Raw genomic sequence first — 22,326 nt, 5'->3', positions numbered from 1 at the left:
TGTAAAAACTGTCTAAAACTGACAGCTAGTATAAAGACCGGTAAAGGACAATTAAAACAACTTTTTTATTGTGCAGCTTGATATGGAGGAGAGGACAGACATTGCTGGCTCTCTTACAAAGATCTGGACACATCTATAAGTTCATAAAATGTACCCCCTTTAACCTTTGCAACAACCTCATAAGAGAGGGCACGAATATGATAATTGGGGGTACATCACCAATCCACAACCAGTCACAAAATGTGTAACTTTTAATGCAAAATGCTTCCTTCACAAAGAATGAGATGATGCTTCTTGCAGTGAGTAATCTGTAACATGGGGGATCATACTTTCTGACTAATAAGTTAATCACTGCTAACTCATCTACACGTGACTTCAGTCAGTAATGGTAGAATACTGGAATCAATTTTAATTTTCTACCTTTTGACTTTTAATGCATATTTTACATCATCTTATAAGATGATAACTGTGTGTGTGTGTGTGTGTGTGTGTGTGTGTGTGTGTGTGTGTGTTTTGTCTGCTTTTGACAAAGATCTTATTGGCTGAAAGCTTACTTTGTGACAGTCTTTTTGTTGTGCCTATCTGCGACTCAACATCTCTGTTACATGGAGAGCAGCAGCGATTTTTTTTCATGGTATAGTAACTTGGGAAGTGTTAGATTGGGTCACTGACAGTTAAAAGCAAGATAACAAGTGCATATTGAGCTTAGTATCCAGAAGAAACATGAGAAATTTGAAAATGCTTAGTAGTTGGGGACACATTTATCACAAATTAAAATTCTGTTCCCCTTTTTTGTTTCACTTTCAGCAAATGCCTTAAAAGCATCTACCAAATACCTGCACTGGCTTTAGATATACGACTCAGGGTCCATCTTTCTGATAAAAGTGACTGGTAGCAAATCTGTTGTGATGTAGTACTGAAATCTTTAAGGAGTGGAAATGGAAAATGTTCTAAGAACCATTTCTCTTCTAAAAAAAGGGTTTTAAGTGCTACTGTATTATTGGTATTATGTTGCCTGTCCCTAGACTTGGTCCGGTTGCCAAACCATGGTGGAAATCTTCCAAACATGTGTCAGTAGATGGTGCTTGGTCTTTGTGCCACACTGTGGTTCTCTTTGGAGGTAAAAAATCTGATGGTTATGAGAAGTGGTTTTTGCTGAACACAGTTATACTATTTAAAAACATGTATTTATATGATCTTTGCAAAGAAGAAAACAGCAACCAGTCGCAGTTAATAATGCTATTTATTTACACAGATAGCGCTGTAACTACCAGCTCTATGTAGGGGCATAGGTGTGTGTGTGTGTGTGTGTGTGTGTGTGTGTGTGTGTGTGTGTGTGTGTGTGTGTGTGTGTACCTCCAAAAGCTAGCAAGTTTTCCTTCTCTTGTGTGTGCCTACTGAAAATCAATACTTCTGCTTTGTGGTGAGTGGTCTCCTTTAATCTTAAAGTATTTGGAATCATCTTTACTCCTCTTAACTTTCTGCAATCAGGTTTGTACTTTTTTGAAGCCTTTGGCTCTCCAGTCGGAGAACTGGCTGAAGTTATACATTTTGCAGAATGAAACAGCAGCTGTAACACTGTAATTCAGTTCTGTCTACATTACATTCAAGTGGGAAAAGACACAATTCCATAAGTATCACAGATAACTAGATAACACTTGTTGTCATCCATATAAAGTACATAACACAGTTAGCACCACTGCAGTAACGAGAGATAAAATAATACCCTGTTCCAATTCACTTGAACAGTTTACTGCCTAAAAATTTGAACACACAGAACACGCTTATAAATAATGCATGGCCTCAGTCAATCAACACCTTTTTTTTTTTTAACACTGTGAGTGTTCATTATAGTTCCAACTTTAAGGAATGATAACTGGTTCAACAAAACTAAAGTTTCCATTCAATGACACACTACAGAACAGTAATCACACAGAGTGTTAAACACAGAATGACATGACACACTTAAAACAAAGATGTCTATTATGTCACAAACATCATACACTTCAACTACAAAACCATGTAACCACCAAAGATTACAGCTACTGCTGTTGAGTCTCTTGCTGCTGCTGCTGTTGCTGCTGCTGCTGCTGTTGAAGACTTTTCAGAATTGCAGTGGGATGTAAATGTGGAGGTAGCTGCTGCACCTCAACTCTAGTTGCTTTCATGGCTACACCTTCTGGAAGGTTACGCTGGATGTATTCAAGAAACGTGTTTGCAGTAGAACCGGTGAGCCGTAGGAACTGCATGAAACGGAAGTATGTTCGAACCTCATATTGAACACGGTGTTTCTTGTAGATATGTATTGACTTCAGCAGAGTCAGCCTCTCATGATGTGCCTTGCGTGGTGACCAGCTGCAAAACACATAATGAGAATTTATACTTTTACTTTATGGAAACATTATGTACTAGCAGAAATCATTGAAATGTATGACACATTGCATATAAAAGTTACAAGTGTGTGCCTTTAGACTAACGCCTGTGCAAGTAACTGTGTGCAACCAACACAATGAAATGTAATCAATGTAAGTTAATTATTTCACCTGTGCAAGTAGCAGTAAAAAGACCATATGGTATTCACCAAAAAGTTACAGTAATAAGATTTGCCTATTCTTATTTTTATTTATATCTTTTTGTTCCTCCCTATAACAAGTACAGCATTCTCTCATCCAAGATAACACAAAATAGTTCTGATAGAGTATTTATTTATTTTTTCTGAGAAGGTAAAGTACTGCTAAACAACAAATGCTAGTCTGAACTGAAAATACACGGAAGATGGACAGTGCCACAACCAAGTGAATAATACATCTGAAATAAACCTTTGTTCACATCTCTTAAATAAATCGACTCACCAAAAAATTAATGCAGCATATCACTACCTACTTACTGTATAATAATGAAAGACTGCAAGTGGTTTGTTATTCAATTTACAGTCTTCACAGATTTTGCTTCCAACTCATACGTTAAGAAACAAAGAGCTGCCTCCCTACCCCATTTTTTTTCTCTGACTGTCCATTTAGAGATGGTTGAGGAACTTGGCTGTTTGATGGAGGATGTCAAATTAAGCACCTTTCTGGCAACCAGTTTCAGCATTTTACTACATCATCGTCAAGCCCCTGACCAACATGTATGACGAATCTAGCTTGGTTGTGATCAAAACAGGGGACAGCAATGCTGGTATTAGTAATATGTCCTATAGTGATCACTTCAGGTTGGCATGTGATGGTTGAAGTGATCAGTGTAGCAAAAATGTACTAATACCAGTATTGCTGGTCCCTGTTTTGATCACAACTGAGGTAGATTCTTCCTACTCATTGGTCAGGGGCCTGAAGATGGCATAGTAAAATGCTGAAACTGGTTGCCAAACAAAATAAGTTTGGAAATTTGATGGTTGAAAGATGTTTAATTTGACATTTCCAACTTTTTTATCTTGAAAAATTCATTGTACATAGAATGACATGACCAAAAAAGTTATTGAATACTAGTTTGCACTGAGAAATGTAATGCTGTTGTATGTCAATCTTGTACAAGGCAGCAGATAATTAAAATTTTCAAAGTCCCAGAATGAAGCTACCACACTTACATTATGGCGGTGTTGACAGGAGGCGGGCACGAAGAGTAGCATTTCACCATGGAGACTGGGTCAGGGGAAAATACATCAGTGCTTCTGGTGAACCAGACGGTGAAAGTAAGTAGAAATGTAGTGAGGCATAGCAGCTGGACAGGATCGTGTCATGTTCATTATGTGAAGAAAGGAATGCCATTTCTAAGGCAATAACATGTACCAAGAGCTTTTACGAACCTGTCCTATACTACAACAAACTCGTTAGCCAAGCATGGCATAGTGGGAGTCAATGATACCTTCGTAATAAGAAGACCTATGCCTATGCCTAGCCACTACTTTGCTCCATAAATATCCCAGCATTTTAGCTCACAAGGCAGTCGGTCAGACAGATCAATGGCCTACATGACATATGACATTCGCACTCAATCCTCTGATTACTGCAAAGTGAGAGGAGGAGGAGGAGGAGGAGGAGATTTGTGTTTAACGTCCCGTCGACAACGAGGTCATTAGAGACGGAGCGCAAGCTCGGGTGAGGGAAGGATGGGGAAGGAAATCGGCCGTGCCCTTTCAAAAGAACCATCCCGGCATTTGCCTGAAGCGATTTAGGGAAATCACGGAAAACCTAAATCAGGATGGCCGAAGACGGGATTGAACCGTTGTCCTCCCGAATGCGAGTCCAGTGTGCTAACCACTGCGCCACCTCGCTCGGTCTGCAAAGTGATGTCTAGCACAAGTCTGTTGTAGATTTCTTGCATGCTACTGAGCAACAACAGCCACTACTGGGAGAGAGGACTACCTCATCATAATCACCAGTCACAGAGTTCAATACCACAGCCTGCCGCTTTCACAGATGGGAGGATCTGGGTGCCTTCCCTATCGCCTCGGTTGAGGACACTAGTGTTCCTGATATTTTGGTGGATTGACCAGAGCATAACTGAATGACAGGCCCAGATCATCATACTACATGCCTACACAACAACTGTCATTGCATTTTGATAGATGGAAAAGAATGGTGGCATATCCAACACACGACACCTTCACTCAATGCTGCAGCATCGCAGTATGGCCAGCACTGGAGTCACCACAGATGGCAAACCATCATAGCAGCAGCTGACTAGGAACAGTTACCCTGAGTGGGCTGAATGCTGCTTATGATGTGAATCCTCAATGGCATTGACAACTGATGTCAAGAGACTGATTATAGCTTATGGAAGTAAATAACTAATTATGCATCTTCTTTGACTTCACCTACCAATGACAACAGGTCACTACCAGGCTTTGAGGAAAACTGGCAAGGAGCAAACTGGGAGAGTGCCCACTGACAGAGAACCATCACTACTTCTGCCCTCGCAATAGTTGTCTCTTGCAATATGTATAGGAACGAGTCTCTTCTGATAGATTACAACTGTTACCTGCACAGTATATCTTATCTGAAATATGGCTTCATCTCTTTTAATTGTAACAAACAAGTTGTTTGACTACACCAGAAAGCTTGCAACATTCTGGACAGTATGCTGTCCGGTCTAAGTACAAAACAAGACAGTGAAAGATAAATCCATAAATTGCAAGTTTGCATGGTTCAGTGTACTTGCAGCATTTATTACATATACCAGAAAGTTTAACATCTTCAGTTCAGCAACTGACCAGCATTGCTGAGCAGTTCGAGTGCAAGGAAATTTAATTTTTCTATCTACAAGAATAGCATCAAACAATTACAATTTTATGAACTACAATATCATTCAACAGGATACAACTGCAGTTCATGCAGGAGAAAGATCTGTCATACACCCCTCAACCACATATGCAATCTATTTACAAAATGTATGAAAAAAGTTTCATAGTTACTCTTTTATTTGGTCAAGCAGACTTTAAATTTATTCCTTGAACTACGATTTAACTAATTATGTCTCCATTGAACTCAGTTACTAGGTGGGAAAAATTGAAAAATTAAAAGTAGATGTGCTGGATTAGAAGAATTTGTCAGTCAATTACAGAACGTTCTATGCATAATCTGCAACTGACTTAACTTTCTCTTGACAGTACATCTCTGAAGATCCCCTGAACAGAAAATTGTTCTCAGCAATTGGAAGATAACACAGATAATTTTCATCCCATGAAAGCGCAACCTGGATATTCTTAATATACATCAGTTGCAGAATATCCAAGTATAAATATGTTGACCTAATTTGAATCAAATTACTTTTTCCTGACAACCACATGGATTCTGAAAACTCCAAATATGAAAATCCAACTCCCATTCTTCACACAAAATTGTGTGAGCAACAGATCAGGATAACCATCTTATCTCAAATAACATACTGTCAAAGTCACAGTTTGGATTTCTAAAAGGTTCTGATATTGAGAAGGCTATCTACACTTACAGTGAAAATGTACTTAATTCATTAGACAAAAAATTGCAGGCAACTGGTATATTTTGTGATCTGTCAAAGGCATTTGACTGTGTAAATCACAATATCCTTTTAAGTAAACTAGAATATTATAGTGTAACAGGAAATGCTGCAAAATGGTTCAAATCTTATATCTCTGGCAGGAAACAAAGGGTGTTATTAGGAAAGAGACATGTATCAAGCTATCAGGCATCATCCAACTGGGAACTAATTACATGTGGGGTCCCACAAGGTTCCATTTTGGGGCCCTTACTTTTTCTTGTGTATATCAATGACCTTTCATCAGTAACATTACCAGATGCCAAGTTTGTTTTGTTTGCTGATGATACAAACATTGCAATAAATAGCAAATCAAGTGTAGTCTTAGAAAGATCAGCCAATAAAATATTTGTAGACATTAATCACTGGTTCCTAGCCAATTCTTTGTCACTAAACTTTGAAAAAACACACTACATGCAGTTCAGAACTTGTAAGGGGTGTCCCAAGAGTATATGTCTAACATATGATGACAAGAAGATAGAAGAAGTGGACGGTGTTAAATTCTTGGGATTACAGCTTGATAATAAATTCAACTGGGAGGAGCACACCACAGAACTGCTGAAGCGTCTTAACAAATCTCTGTTTGCAATGCGAATTTTGTCAGACATAGGGGATATAAAAATGAAAAAGCTGGCATACTATGCTTACTTTCATTCCATAATGTCATATGGGATTATTTTCTGGGGTAATTCATCAAGCCAAGGTAAAGTTTTCCGGGCACAAAAACGTGCAATAAGAATTATATGTGGTGTGAACTCAAGAACATCCTGCAGAAGCCTGTTTAGGGAACTAGGGATACTAACTACAGCTTCCCAATATATTTATTCCTTAATGAAATTTGTCATTAAAAATATATCACTTTTTCAAACCAACAGCTCAATTCATGGAATCAATACTAGAAATAAGAATAATCTTCACAAGGATTTAAAGTCACTTAGTCTTGTACAAAAAGGTGTGCATTATTCAGGAACACACATTTTCAATAACTTGCCAGCAGCCATAAAAAGCTTAACAACCAATGAAATTCAGTTTAAGAGAAGCCTAAAGGATTTATTGGTGGCCAACTCCTTCTACTCCATTGATGAATTTCTGAGGAAAACCAACTGATTTGTATATAAGTACAACATAACTTCTGCACAATTTCAGTGCAGTAATGTGTTCACTGAAAATTTGTGTGTGTGTGTGTGTGTGTGTGTGTGTGTGTGTGTGTAAGTATAATCTAACTTCTGCACCATTTCAGTGCAGTAATGTGTTCATTGTAAATAAGTATTACAGTAGTTGTATTACATGTTTCTTACCTTATAAATAAATATAAAACTTTTTTATTTTAAATTCAGTGCAATAGTATTTGTAAAATGACTCTTAGTGTTCATTAAAAAATGACGATCATTCCACTTGGGACCTGTGGAATGGTACATTAGCTTATTTGTTTTAGTTTAAATATTTGTCATGTATTGTTGTTTTTCTGACATGTTCCACATCCTGGAGGACCTCCTCACTACGGATCAATTGGAATGAAAGTTAATCTAATCTAATCTAATCTATTGTTCCAAGTGTTCACTCAGAAGTACATCATTAATCGATAATGTCAAGAGATCACATGCTGTACTGTTGTTAACTTTCAGAAAGCTTATGCTCCTCCATACACCTACACATTAAAAAATATATATCAAACTGGTACTGTGTGTTATTACTCAACTAGGCAGCGGAAACAGCAATGATGTGTCATGGAAAGTTTTGTGATCATAGAATGATCACTGATGTCCAAAGCTAGGTAAAGAAATTGGCACAAACTGCAAAATTCTTACCACATCAACACACAGGAGACAGTGAGGATACAATGACAGGACTGCAAACAGTCACAGATTTATCTGACATAGTGTTCAGTGTCAGAAATGCTGAAAAACCTTACAGCAGACATTCAGTAAAAGACATTGGCAACTCAAAGAAGTCAGCTTATAAAATTACAGAAACAGACATTTTGAAAGTCTAAGAATGTCCAACAGCCTTCAATGGACTGCTTCTAAAGGCACGGTGATAAAGTATTTCAATAACAGAAATCCCAGGACTGAGGAGATGAACAAAAGAGAGGAAAGCCAAACATTCAGCTGCAGGTCACTGATGGCTGATACATACAGACATATAACAGGTCAGAAAGGCAGTTTTCTAGTCTGTTGCATGTGTCAGTGCCATTCATATGGTTAATTGTAGTAATTTCTGTTTATTTTCTAAATGAGATAAGTCAAACAACGTCTCTCTCTCTCTCTCTCTCTCTCTCTCTCTCTCTTCTCGGCCTCACAAAAAAGTGAAGGGCCAAGAAGGGGAGGAGGAAATGAAATGAAACTCCATAGACTGAGAGGGTACGTGATGTTATTTCTGAGATTACAATACTGAATCAAATTTCATACGTCCTGAAGCTAGTATTCCTTCATGGTTAGAGCCAGAGTTCTCTGAAGTAAACAGCACTTTCATCAGCCTTTACACACGTAGAATATGAAGAGAGACTTTCAGAAACACACTGTAAGCACTCACTGCGCTAATTTTAAGAGAACACACATCTTTACTAGTGAAAAGTAAGGTTAAGCAACAAGAATAAATGTGATTATACATATGAATATAATAGAGGGAAACATTCCACGCGTGAAAAATATATTTAAAAACAAAGATCATGTGACTTACCATACGAAAGCGCTGGCAGGTCGATAGAAACACAAACAAACACATACATACACACAAAATTCTAGCTTTCGCAACCAATGGTTGCTTCGTCAGGAAAGAGGGAAGGAGAGGGAAAGACGAAAGGATGTGGGTTTTAAGGGAGAGGGTAAGGAGTCATTCCAATCCCAGGAGCGGAAAGACTTACCTCACCTCAGGGTATGACCATGCGGTGCATTTGACTTGCGGTTGTCGCACGGTGGCGCTAGCAGTAGTCCACATACGCAGAGGTCAGAGTACAGTGCAGCAAGTAAGTGTGCAGATGTTTTCAGACGTGCTAATGGTGACTGCGTGTTGAAATGGCTCAAAGAACACACACTGATGATGTCATGAGGGGTAGAATACTAGGGCGACTGGAGGCTGGTCAAACACAGCATGTAGTAGCACGGGCCCACCGTATGCCACGAATTGTGATTTCAAGATTATGGCAACAATTCCAGCAGACAGGAAACATGTCCAGGCACTACAGTACAGGACGTCCACAGTGTACAACACCACAAGAAGACCGATATCTCACCATCAGTGCCTGCAGACGGCCACGGAGTACTGCAAGTAGACTTGCTCGGGACCTTACTGCAGCCACTGGAACAGTTGTCTCCAGACACACAGTCTACAGATGACTGAACAGACATGGTTTATTTACCTGGAGACCTGCAAGGTGCATTCCACTGACCCCTGGTCACAGGAGAGCCCGCAAAACCTGGTGTCAATAACACAGTACATGGTCATTGGAACAGTGGTTACGGACGAGTCCAGGTATAGTCTGAACAGTGATTCTCGCCAGGTTTTCTTCTGGCGTGAACCAGGAACCAGATACCAACCCCTTAATGTCCTTGAAAGGGACCTGTATGGAGGTCGTGGTTTGATGGTGTGTGGTGGGATTATGATTGGTGCACATACAGCCCTGCATGTCTTTGATAGAGGAACTGTAACAGGTCAGGTGTATCGGGACATCATTTTGCACCAGTATGTTCGCCTTTTCAGGGGTGCAGTGGATTCCACCTTCTTCCTGATGGATGATAACGCACGGCCCCACCGAGCTGCCAGCATGGAGGAGTACCTCGAAACAGAAGATATCAGGCGAATGGAGTGGCCTGCCTGTTCTCCAGACCTAAACCCCACGGAGCATGTCTGGGATGCTCTCGGTTGACGTATCGCTGCACGTCTTCAAACCCCTACGACACTTCAGGAGCTCTGGTGCAAGAATGGGAGGCTATACCCCAGCAGCTACTCAACCACCTGATCCAGAGTATGCCAACCCGTTGTGCAGCCTGTGTACGTGTGCATGGTGATCATATCTCATATTGATGTCTGTGTACATGCGCAGGAAACAGTGGCGTTTTGTAGCATGTGTGTTTCAAGACGGTTTTATCAACTTATCACCAATACCGTGGACTTGCAGATCTGTGTCGTGTGTGTTCCCTATGTGCCCATGTTATTAACACCAGTTTTGTGAAGTGTCACGTTGTGTGGCACCACATTCTGCAATTATCCTTAATTTATGAGCATGAGTGTAGTAATCAGGTATCAAATTACTTAATCTTTAACATATGAACTTTCACATGTGTAAATCCTATTAAAAACTGAATAGCCAAATAATTTCACTGAACACTAACTCCATCAATAAGAAGTTCTTTTTTGCAGTCCAAAGAGAAATAAATATTAGCTTATAAAATGGTCACAGCCGAATGTATCTAAAGTAATGTTTTGACAAATGTGATAAAGAACAGAGTTTACATAACGCAATTCAAAATTGAAAAGGATTATGCCATATATTATTATTATTATTATTATTATTATTATTATTATTATCATCATCATTATTATTAGCATTAACTTTTCACTTAACAGTAGTCCAATAACATATATAGAGAATTAGCTAGTACATTAATAATAATATGTGGAAAGGCAGTTATAAAATATACTCTGTAGAAATTTGAATCTTAAAGAATCCAAATGAGAAGATGAACTTTTATCACCACTGATTCTACACAATTTGTATCATACAGTGAATTTCTTTACACAACTTACTTCAAATAATACATCTGTCATGGGTTTTATTACAAGCATCATACAGGACAATAAGTATACTGAAACAATAAGTGAAAAAAATCAAAAACCTTTTTTTTCAAATCTTTGGATGCACACAACATAAAAAAATCAATAAAGTTCTTTTCTTTTGTCACTATACCACCTCCTGGACTAAAACAACAATCCACAACTTTAGCAGCTTAGGTACGTGTTGACATTATTTTCAAATACAATACCTAGACAGGGAGAACACAACAGTTGGCACATTTGGTGAGCCTTGGATCTGGTGAATTAAGAGATACACACTATGACTACATGTGACATAACTTCCAGAGGACAAAAACTGAATTCTGGAGTTCGTTTTTTTGTGCTTTCTTTTTAAATATTAAGGCCTAGAGTGGTTTTGTCAGACCAGCCAAATATGGTATGTGGGCCTCAGCTGTTCTGGTTTCTGATTTAGTCACCACAATTTCTGTTTCTCTTCAATTAAATATTAGCGGTAGAGAACTTCAACCTTAGTTTAATGTTTCTACTGCTCCTTCACTGCACAAAAAGTCACTCAATTTTTAAATCCAAGATGTAACCTGACAACTCATGTATGTTTCAAAAATGGCTGTGTGTTTATATTGGAGCAAAAATCGATTGCGGAAATGGAAATCCGGCAGCTAGAATCACATTTCCAGAACTAATAATGGTGTGTTTACCTGAACAACCATAAGCGGTATTTGGAAACCTGGTTTGGGAGCCCCATATAAATATGGTGACAGTACATCTGGAAAGAGTAAAATTCTATAGACTGGAAATCTGCACACAGACTGATAAAACAATATTTTGCATCTATGCCTGTACTCTCAAACCACTGTAAGGTGCATGGCAGAGTTTACTTACACCCCATTGTACCAGTTATTAGGGTTTCTTCCCATTCTATTCACATATGGAGCACAGGAAGAATGATTGTTTCAATGCCTCTGTGTGTGCAGGAATTATTCTAATCGCATCCCTATGTGAGCAATGCATAGGGAATTGTAATGTATTCTTAGAATCATCATTTAAAGCCGGTTCATGAAACTTCATTAATGGACTCTCTTGGGACAGTTTACGTCTGTTCTCAAGAGTCCTCAAGTTCAGTTCCTTCAATATCTCTGTGATTCTCTCCCATAGATCAAATAAACCTATGGATGCTGCCCTTCTTTGTATAGGTTCAATATTCCCTGTTAGTCCTATTTGGTATGTGTCCCACACACATGTGCAATATTCTAGATCCAGTAGGATGAGTGATTTGTAAGCAACCTCCTTTGTAGACTGATTGCAATTCCCCCATATTCTACCAATAAACTAAAGTCTAAAACCTGCGTTACCCATGACTGAGTCTATGTATCATTCCATTTCATGTCCCTACAAAGTGTTACACCCAGCTATTTGTATGAGTTGGCCAATTTCAACAGTACTCATTGACATTATAGTCATAAGATCCTACATTTTTTTCATTTTGTGAAGTGCACAATTTTACATTTCTGAACATTTAAAACAAGACGCCAATATTTGCACTCCTTTGAAATCTTACCGAGATCTGATTGAATATTTATGCAATTTCTTTCAGATAGTACTTCATTACAGATAATTGCATTATCTGCAAAAAAAATGTGAGGTTACTATCAATACTGTCTGCAAGGTCATTAATATACAACATGAATAGCAAGGGTCCCAACACACTTGCCTTGGGCACAACTGAAGTTATTTCTACGTCTGATAATGACTCTCCATCCAAGATAACATACTGTGTCCTTCCAACCTAAAAGTCCTCAATCTAGTCGCAAATTTCTCTAATACCCCATGTGACCATACTTTTGACAATACATGTAGGAGTGGTACTGAGTCAAATGCTTTTCGAAAATCAAGAAATACTGCATCTACCTGACTGCCTTTATCCAAAGCTTTCAGTACATTATGTGAGAAAAGCACAAGTTGGGTTTCACATTATTGATGTTTTCAGAATCCGTGCTGGTTGGTAATGAGGAGGTCATTCTGTTCAAGATATGTCTGAGCTCAGTATATGGTCTAAGATTCTACAAAAAATTGATATCAAGGATATTGGATGGTAGTTTTGTGGATCACTTCTACTACCCTTTTTGTAGATGGGTGTAACCTGTGCTTTTTTCCAAGAACTGGGCACGGTTTTTTTGTCCACGGGCTCTATGAAAGATTTTAGTTAGAAGAGGAGCTAACTCAGCCACAAATTCAGTATAAAATCCGACAGGGATTCCATTGGGCCGTGGAGCTTTGTTAATTTCAACGATTTCACTGACACTAATATTTATTTCATTCATCTTTTCAGTGATACAAGAATTAAACTGAGGCAATTCTCCTACGTTTTCCTTTGTAATGGAACATTTGAAAATGGAGTTAATTATTTTATTTTTAGGTCTATTTATTGCCGTTAGATTCAATGTATGTCCTCATAAGCGGCTTTCTTATCTATTGGTTCTAGGTAGTTTTCAGAGAAGGCATTTAGTAATGTTTCGGGGGATGCCTTATCATATGCACCCTAGTTAATTGTTGAAGCTTAAAATCTCCACTGATTATTACAGTATGATTGGAGAACTTATGTACAAGTAATAAGAGGTTTTCTCTTAAGTTTTCAGTTACACCATGAGATGAGCCTGGTGGGCGACAGAAGGTTCCAACTATCGAGTTATGACCACCCTTGATACTGTCTTGCCCAAACAATCACACATGCAGCTTCGATTTCTGTCTCCATGGATATGAGTTTCTTGTCTACTGTGACAAAATACACTGCCTCAATTTCCCATTTGCTTATTATTTCAATATACACTTAAATTTTCCCCAAAAACTCTCATTGCTATCAATTCAGGTTTCAACCACCTTTCTGTACCTAGTATTATGTGAGCTTCATAGCTTTTCATGAGCGCTTCAAATTGTGGCACTTTATTCTGAATGCTTCAGCAGTTTACCATTAGGATTTTAATACTCTCACCTGTTGGAGGCACTTCTTTCAGTCTTACACTAATACTTCCAGGTTTCCTACAGCTATCATTATCTGGACTGAATGGAGAGTTGCCTAAACTAAAAACTTGTGTGCACTCCACACACAGTCAGCTACCTGAATAGCAGCCTCTGCTGTTCTCAACCCTATGGTGCAACTCCAGGAAGTCACAGCCTAGCTTGTCACAGAACCTCTGAAGCCTCTGGTTGAGTCCTTCCATTTGACTCAGGACCAAAGATCCACAATTAGTTCTGGGGACAATGCTCCACATTGTGAGGTTCACTGAAACTCTATGCACAAGACTGGTCTTCTCAACCTTCTCTGCCAGTTGCTGGAATGACCCAAGTCTGACCTCGCAGTCCAGGCAACAGGTATTGTGTTCCAATTTGTGCCATAATCTGCATTTGGCTGCACCCTGTTCCCTCAACGGCTGCCAGAATAGCATCTTCAACATGTTGAATGAGGTTCCTAGATATGCACACTGAGCACACAAGATGTCATTTCCTGCCCTTGCTGCCATTTCCCTAAGGGACGCCATCATCTGCCACATGTTGATAATTAATAGAACCCTATCCTTTTGCGTATGCCTCCTCTTGACACTGAACAAAACAGATTCCCCCAAAACAACTGGTGTGAGGGCCACTCGCTCAGTTTCGGTGAAAGACAGAACCCCAAACTTGCTGGCTAGGGGGATTAGTGCAACACCCTGAGTCCTCCCCTGTAAAGGACACCCAGATCTACCACTGACTCAAGTAAAGGCAGCTCTTGTACTTTCTGCAGAGGAGATATGATCCACAGAAGCGGATAGTATCTGAGGTATAGGTACACGACTCTTGGGTGCTCTTCCAACACACTGATTCGCTGCAGCTGCCAATTGCTTGACAGTAGTCAGGGCAATTTCCAGCTGCTTATGGACATCAACAACACATCCCGTGTTCGAGAGCAGCATTCACGGGGGGGGGGGGGGGGGGGGGGGGGGTGGCTGCATTTTGGCTGATGCAATGTATTACAAGACAGTGAACAAATAACTTTCAATTAAGGCTGCTAATTATCTTTTAATTTTTTGAGCTAAAAAGTTGCCAATTCCCTATAAGAATTGAAGGAAATACACAAAACAAGATTTCTATTAAAACAACACAAAAACCTGTGATAGAATTTCTAGTTTCTTAAAATGTTTTGAGGTTAATTACAGTTGTTGGCAAAAACGAAAACTGAATTAATTTACGATACTTCCACATAATGTATAGGGTTATTTCCATTTAAGGGACAATTAGATGTAACACAAGATGTTTGTTAAAATATCTGCACACCAATTTCCTAAAAGTTGCTCATATATTACGCACAGGACAATGGTAGCCTCCGAAAATTCTCAAAAATGCATGTTTATTTCCATTGATATACAATGAAACTCAGGGGTGATGTATTCTTTGGCAGAACTGTGAACAACAAATGCTGGTTTGCTATGAAATAAGTTCCATATTCAAAGCACTTGTGCCAGTAACTTACACAAATATAGTTTTGTAAGTGTTCGAAAATTCTCATAAATAACCTGTTTCTCATGTAATTGTACAATGAAGTTAGAGAATCATTGTTTTGAACAAGAATAGGTCTACTGTTCTCAGAAATTTTAAAAGAGAACAATTAAGTTTAAGCCTATAATTGACAATAATATCAGAAAGTAAAAACATCAGATTCTAAAGAGTATGGCACTAGGAAGTTAGTGAAGGTCACCATGTTTCTTGGTCTATACTGACAACCTTAGTGGTATAAACCAAAAGAAATCCATCCTGTTAATTAGTAATGGTAGTCACATTTGATGCATCTCTCCATGCTTGTCTAGTCTGTGGGTGTCTCTTCGTCTTAGGAACTGCACATATGATACTGTGCTGATAAGCCAGAAACAGCATCAAAATGGCAGAGATCCAGGCCTCACAGAACAACAAATGTTCGACATCACCAACACCATGAAAATATTACTGAAATAGAAACTGACAAACTAGTTTTTTGGGAATCAGGGTGGGTAACACAAAAATTGAAATAATGAAAACAAACAAAAATTGAATAAAAAATTGCAGAAGTCATCAAATAATTTCATATAGACTGTTATCTCCACTAAACCTATACAGGTTTAAAATTTAATATGATTCAAGCTGCCACCCACAACCCCTAAATGGATCAAAATTTCTGTTAGACCTACATACAGGAAGGTTAGAAACAGTCAGAAAAGCTTGTAAGGGAGTTGCAGGGTATTTGTGTTGAGCCATAATTGTTAAAAAAAATTGGATATGTTGCACCACTCCCAAGTTAATTAGCATTGCATTTAGCCAATAAGGCCATTGCCAAATTCAAGCAACCCCCCCCCCCCCCCCCACACACACACACACACAGAAATTGTGATCTTCATTTGGTTTTCATGGACTGAAAAAGAGATTGATACAAAAATTGAAAATGGGACAGTAGTAAGGATCGAGCCTGAGATAAAAGCTGAGCAGTTTTGTGCGCTATCATCTACACTATGTGAAAAACTGACACTAGTTGTATCTGGCAGGCTGCTTGTATTCGTATGTGCAATGACCTGATTGACTAACTTAATGTTAATTAACTCAGAAATGGCACAATGCATCCAATTTTTTTCTTAAAAATTATTTCTCAGCACAGATTGCCCTGCAATGCCATTACAATATTTTCAGACTGTTTCTGACCACCGTATAGACCATGTGAACAACATAATCCAACCCCATGAACTGGTACAACAAAATCCATTAGTGCTACGCACATGCTCCATGACAGTAGCAACACTACATCAGTTTTACACATAACGAACACGGAAATACGGAAGCGTCCGATTCCACCCATCTACTTTGACCCATGACGTCACAAATGTGGCAGAAACGACCATCCGCTACAACTCCAATATGGCGCCTATGACGACATTACATAAACACGACAACAAACACAAAAATACATAGAAAAACCAATACACACACCTTCCACAAAAAACCTAATCAAACTAGCAAGACAAGCGTGGAAACTGGGGGTTTTTGGGTGGGGAAAAACTAAATATAAACACTCGCCACTACACCAAATGACAAAAAACACTAAAATAACAAGACCCCACAACCTCCCCAAATTCCACTACACACAAAATCCACTGGAATCAAGCACTTCCCTTGACCTTACCACGCTATCCATAAACATACCACCAGAGAGAACCACCAACTACAATATGCCACCTATAAACACGCCACACACGCATACTAAACCAAAAAACATCACTTAACACACAACACATAAACACACCACCAGAGAGCACCACCGATCACATCAAAATGACACGTACAGACACACCACTCTCACAAACTAAACTCCGTGCCGTCCTGACGTCACACACCACAACAGCCTTACGTCACGGGTCAAAGCCGATGGGTAGGATCGGACGCTTTCGTCGACCCACGAACACACATGACAAATCAAATAAAAAACAACCACAAAATCAAATGACCAATGTGGCACACACAAGAACTAAATCACATATTGTAAACAAAACACACAAAAACATCTGCAGCAACAATCTACAAACAAAAGTCACATTTTTCACTCACCTCCCTCTCTCTGCTTTTAGTCAAGTTTGTGCCACGAAGCCCTTGGGTCAAAGCACTTATGGGTGGTATTGGTAGATTCAATACTTTACTTTTATGTTCAATATTACAATATTTCACCTTTTTCAAAAAAGCTTATCTTGCTATTGCTATTCTGCTTTTTATATCCTCTTTGATGCTGCCGATTTGGTGAAATACTTATACTACTTTTACAGTATGACTGTATGATTCTCTCTTCATTGTCTGAATTAATGTAGCTATGCTCTATTACTCTTATTTCACTTTGATACATGTCCACCTTATAACTTCTTTTTATGACACTATCTGTTTCACTCAACTTATCTATCATCATTTGCACCACTGATAGCGATATGATGTCATTGCCAAAAGTTTTTTTTCCCTTCTGCCTGAGCTTTAATTCCTTTGTCAAATTTCTCCTTGGTCTCCTTTATTGTTTGTTCTGTGTACAGTTTGAATAATATGAGGGATAAGCCAGGATCCTGCCTGACTCCCTTCTTCTCAATTACTGGGTCCTTTTCATACCTTCGACTCTCATAGCGGACAGAATGAATCTTTAATATGCTGCTCAAGGAACTCACACTAGGAAAATTGTTTTTCAATAATAAGCTGATAATAAACTACAGATAAAGCAAAATCCACCCTTTAAAAATCCCAGATGAGAACACGGTGTGCACTGTTGCCATATGAAACCCTGTATTGTTTCTTACAATTTTACCTGATGGCAGCTGTGGAAACAGTGTGTACTTCATCACTGACCCAGCCATGCTTCTCACTGGCAATGAGAAATGAAGGGAAGATGATTCTTTTTTTTTGGGGGGGGGGGGGGGGGGGGTGGACTGACCTACCTCTCCTAGATGCTACTTTTTCTCATCCCTAGTGTAGTCAGTTTTAAACAAATGATAAGGAATCTGTGTTAAACAAGAAACTGTTGCAAGCTGAGAGCATCACAACTCTAAGCAAGTTAAAGTTAGATAGCAATAAGTCCACATATCTGTCTTCCCAATTTACACCTTTGACACCTTTAAGCACACTGCCAGCAGGTATTAGAGAAAACTAGTGAGTATTCTCCAGTTAATTATTTTATTGCTGGAAGATATAATCCACAAGTATCACATGTGAAAACAAGTAAATAAAGATACAACTGAGGTTTAATTCTAGTAAACATGAACCTACACATACCAGCCATCTGCTTCAATCCACATCATCAAAATGGCAGACATAAACCACACAGTGAAATCTACATTCAACACAACTAAGATTTCATTTGTATATGGCGGTTTCACTGACTTATAACGGAACTCTCACCTTCCAAACCAACCTAGACACTGGGTTACATTGCAGTTCAGTTTGTCACAAATATCTTGCACGTAATTAATACAGAAAAGAAATATTCTCAGTGTTTTGTTCTACTTCTGTTTAAGGGTATCACAACAGTATGTCATGGATCAAAGCTGGCATTTGGTATCAGTAAGCTCAACTCACCTCCGTTTTGCAAAATAGTGATAATGCGTTAAGCAGACAAAGAGGTAATACTTCACAATGGCACACAAGAGGCAGAAAGAAACAGAATTATTCTTTCAAGAGACCTAAATTTCTTCAGTAAAAGCTTTTCTGGAAAACCAATATGAATGGTAGGCAACGAAAACCTCATAACTCCATCTGTCTACAAAAATTCATAATTCCAGTAACTCCATAGTTAATGAGAGATTTGAAAGTGCACGGATTTCTCTCTGACAACAACTAGGTTTCTACTATAGTGTTAGACATGTAGCAACTTTCCATATCACTTTATATTATTTTTTAAGAAATTGTTTTTGCTTCACCTGCAAAATTTAACAAAATGGAGTTACAAGAGTTTCATTGCCTGCCATTGATAAATAGAAGTAATATTTCATTCTGTAGCTTCTTTGTGCTATTTCCCTGTAGTATGTAACACAAACAATGTACAAGGCAACTGTTCGCAACAAAACAGTTTGGATTTATTTCAAATAAGGCTGTCAATAGAATACGCAATATTTAGTTTGATGGATGACTTATTAGAGTCAATCAGAAATTAATACCACTGGGAATATTTTGTGACCTAACTAAGTCTTCTCATTCGCTATCAAATAATACAACAGTGGATTGCTGACAAAATAATGTACATGTTTGAAATGACTAATTTGTTACTGTATACAGTTCTCAAACCAACAAAAAGGGACTACACTACACCTGGAGCAAGCAAATTTATTTGAAAATATGTTTTTTGTTAATTTCTCAAAAAAAGGAGATGACATTCAATTCTTCTTTCTGTTAATCTCACCGAGAATCTTTAGGGGTGTGGAACAAGTCAAGCAACAGATTAACTGGGCTGTCAGACATTGATCATCTGCAGTGTACAAAGGACTGTCCCCCCCCCCCCCCCTAAGCAAAAGTTATAGTAGAATATGCAATAGTTAACTTGTAAAAAAGATACGAAATTATTCACTGATAATGGTACGTGGTTAAAACATTTCCATATATAAGACGTATCATTCTAACTGTTCATAATTCGATTTGCCATATTAACTGTTAGGTTACAAGAAAATTACAACAATCAAAACTTTATTCATGATATTTTACATATGTACTGTACTTGCCACTCTCCCACTGTGATTCCCAATTCACGAGCTGCCATTGTTGCAAAGGTCTCATAGCTCTTTAGAACTGCAGGGTCATTTCCTCGAACTTCTATCTCCAAAATTTTATACAGTTTGTCTAGCTCCTCTTCCTGATACAAGTAAGCACACAAGAAATAACAATGAGCAACCAAACAAATTTATCTCGAGATAAATGTATGCTGTCTCGCCAATGTTTACCTGTAGTGCTGATTTGGTAGTTACAGGATTTGTTGATGTACAGAAGCTACTAATAATACTCAAGTTCAATCTGCTGGAAATCGAAACTGGCACATCATGTTGAAGGGGCATCAGTAGTTGCTTACACTTGCCAGCAAGTGCTGCTACTGCCTGAAATAGACGTACAAGGCTTCAAGGGGAATTATTACTTTAACACAACAAACATATTTCTAATATGGGAACACCACATACTTCCTGAAAGTATGTTCAGATGTGTCAACATATACACTTACCTAAACTCTTTCCCTTACTCCACATAGTGGCAGCCGATACATCCTAACAGAAATAAAAAACGGAGCCACTTCAACATTTAACAGCATTAATATGGGGAGAACTGACTACTTGGTTGCACACAGAAAATAATCACTGCATGAATCACAATACATTGTAGAAATAATGTTACGGTGTACCAAAGGAACATCCAGAAAGATATAGGTTGCAGTAAATACTGGGAGATGAAGAAGCTTGCACAGGATAGGGTAGCTGCATCAAACCAGTCTCGGGACTGAAGACCACAACAAAATACCAAAGGAAATAAAATGCCGCTTCTACTGCAGTATGTAGGTCAAATTAAATTACGAATTAAGATAACTAGCTCGAAAAAAATAACGTGAAGAGCATAAAAGATGTATATTTTTTGTGGTAGTACGAACGCGGTTCTAGTACAAATCCTTAATCTGCCAACGCACTCACACAACAACTTGCATGGATCACTTTAACTTACCAACAATTTGTTCATGCTGGCCGTTGTCGTTGTTAAACTTAGTCACTAATTTCCTTAACCAATTTGAACACACGCTACTAAATCATGAAAACAATAACAACACAAAGATAACCACACAAACTACTACAATAACAGTACAAAGATAATATTTTCATGAAGTATCGTAGCGAACACGTTGGTCAGAAAAAAAGTGAGTTGTCTTTACGTCACAAACGTGAAGCCGACGTCCGCCAACTTATGTAGCCCAAAACATTAGGTTCACTTCATTTATACCACCATGGTTCACCGCGGTAATACTTCCCCATGATGTCATTATGATACGCCCATGCCCAGTTTCGACTGTTGGGCTTTTGTGGTCGTTTCCTAAATAGCAAATAGCATCTGGTGCTTTTACTGCCTGGAGACGTAGTTGTTTTATCAAATATGCCAGCTTGCGTAGTTTATGGGTGTACTAATCGATCCGATCATAATCTAAAGTTTAAAAATGTCACATTTCACTTTTAAGTGGAGCCGTTCAAGTAATATTTTCTTTTTTATACATGAATTACGTCTGCCATATTTACTTTTATTCCTTGTTGTGGTTTTCATTGCTTTTCAAACCGCAAACTCTCTCACATCCGAGCCACAATATATCAACGGCCTCGTCCTCATACAACACACGGCTACATGACCGCACTGATTGTTGGTGCAGCATTTCATGCCTCAAATTCTTCCCACCGATAATTGCTTATTGTCCACATTTCCTTCCTCTTTAAATTAAAAAAAAAGATTCTTGCTAGAACAGCCGGAGTCTGCTGCCTCATGTGTGTGTGTTTTGTGTGTATGATTGCTTCAAAGTGTGTGTATGCATTACTTCCTTTGTGAAGAAGACTTTGGCCGAAAACGTATGTGATTAGATTAGATTAGATTAGATTAATACTAGTTCCATGGATCATGAATACGATATTTCGTAATGATGTGGAACGAGTCGAATTTTCCAATACATGACATAATTAGGTTAATTTAACAACATACTTAAGTTGATATAACAACTTTATTTTTGTGTATTTTTGTGTTTTTTTGTTTTTCTTTATTTTTTATTTTTATTTTTTTTATTTTTTTAATATTTTTGTTTTATTTCTTTTTTTTCTTAATTTATATCTAAAAATTCCTCTATGGAGTAGAAGGAGTTGTCATTCAGAAATTCTTTTAATTTCTTCTTAAATACTTGTTGGTTATCTGTCAGACTTTTGATACTATTCGGTAAGTGACCAAAGACTTTAGTGCCAGTATAATTCACCCCTTTCTGTGCCAAAGTTAGATTTAATCTTGAATAGTGAAGATCGTCCTTTCTCCTAGTATTGT

General features: G+C 38.3%; 1 protein-coding gene across 1 annotated transcript; it reads right to left on the bottom strand.

The window, feature by feature from the left end:
• Positions 1-46: 46 nt before the first annotated feature.
• On the bottom strand, positions 47-21,128 carry LOC126458116 (28S ribosomal protein S10, mitochondrial). The gene is made up of 4 exons (XM_050094946.1): positions 20,983-21,128; positions 20,220-20,369; positions 20,001-20,131; positions 47-2,355 (listed from the first exon to the last, which is right to left on the bottom strand). The coding sequence occupies exons 1-4, from the start codon at positions 20,995-20,997 to the stop codon at positions 2,043-2,045; spliced, it is 609 nt and encodes a 202-aa protein (XP_049950903.1). The 5' UTR covers positions 20,998-21,128; the 3' UTR covers positions 47-2,042.
• Between the last annotated feature and the right edge of the window lie 1,198 nt (positions 21,129-22,326).

This window comes from Schistocerca serialis, chromosome 2 (assembly GCF_023864345.2).
Source record: "Schistocerca serialis cubense isolate TAMUIC-IGC-003099 chromosome 2, iqSchSeri2.2, whole genome shotgun sequence".
Taxonomy (NCBI): Eukaryota; Metazoa; Arthropoda; class Insecta; order Orthoptera; family Acrididae; genus Schistocerca; species Schistocerca serialis.
Note: the sequence above shows the minus strand (reverse complement) of the source record. Positions and strands in the feature narration are given on the sequence as shown.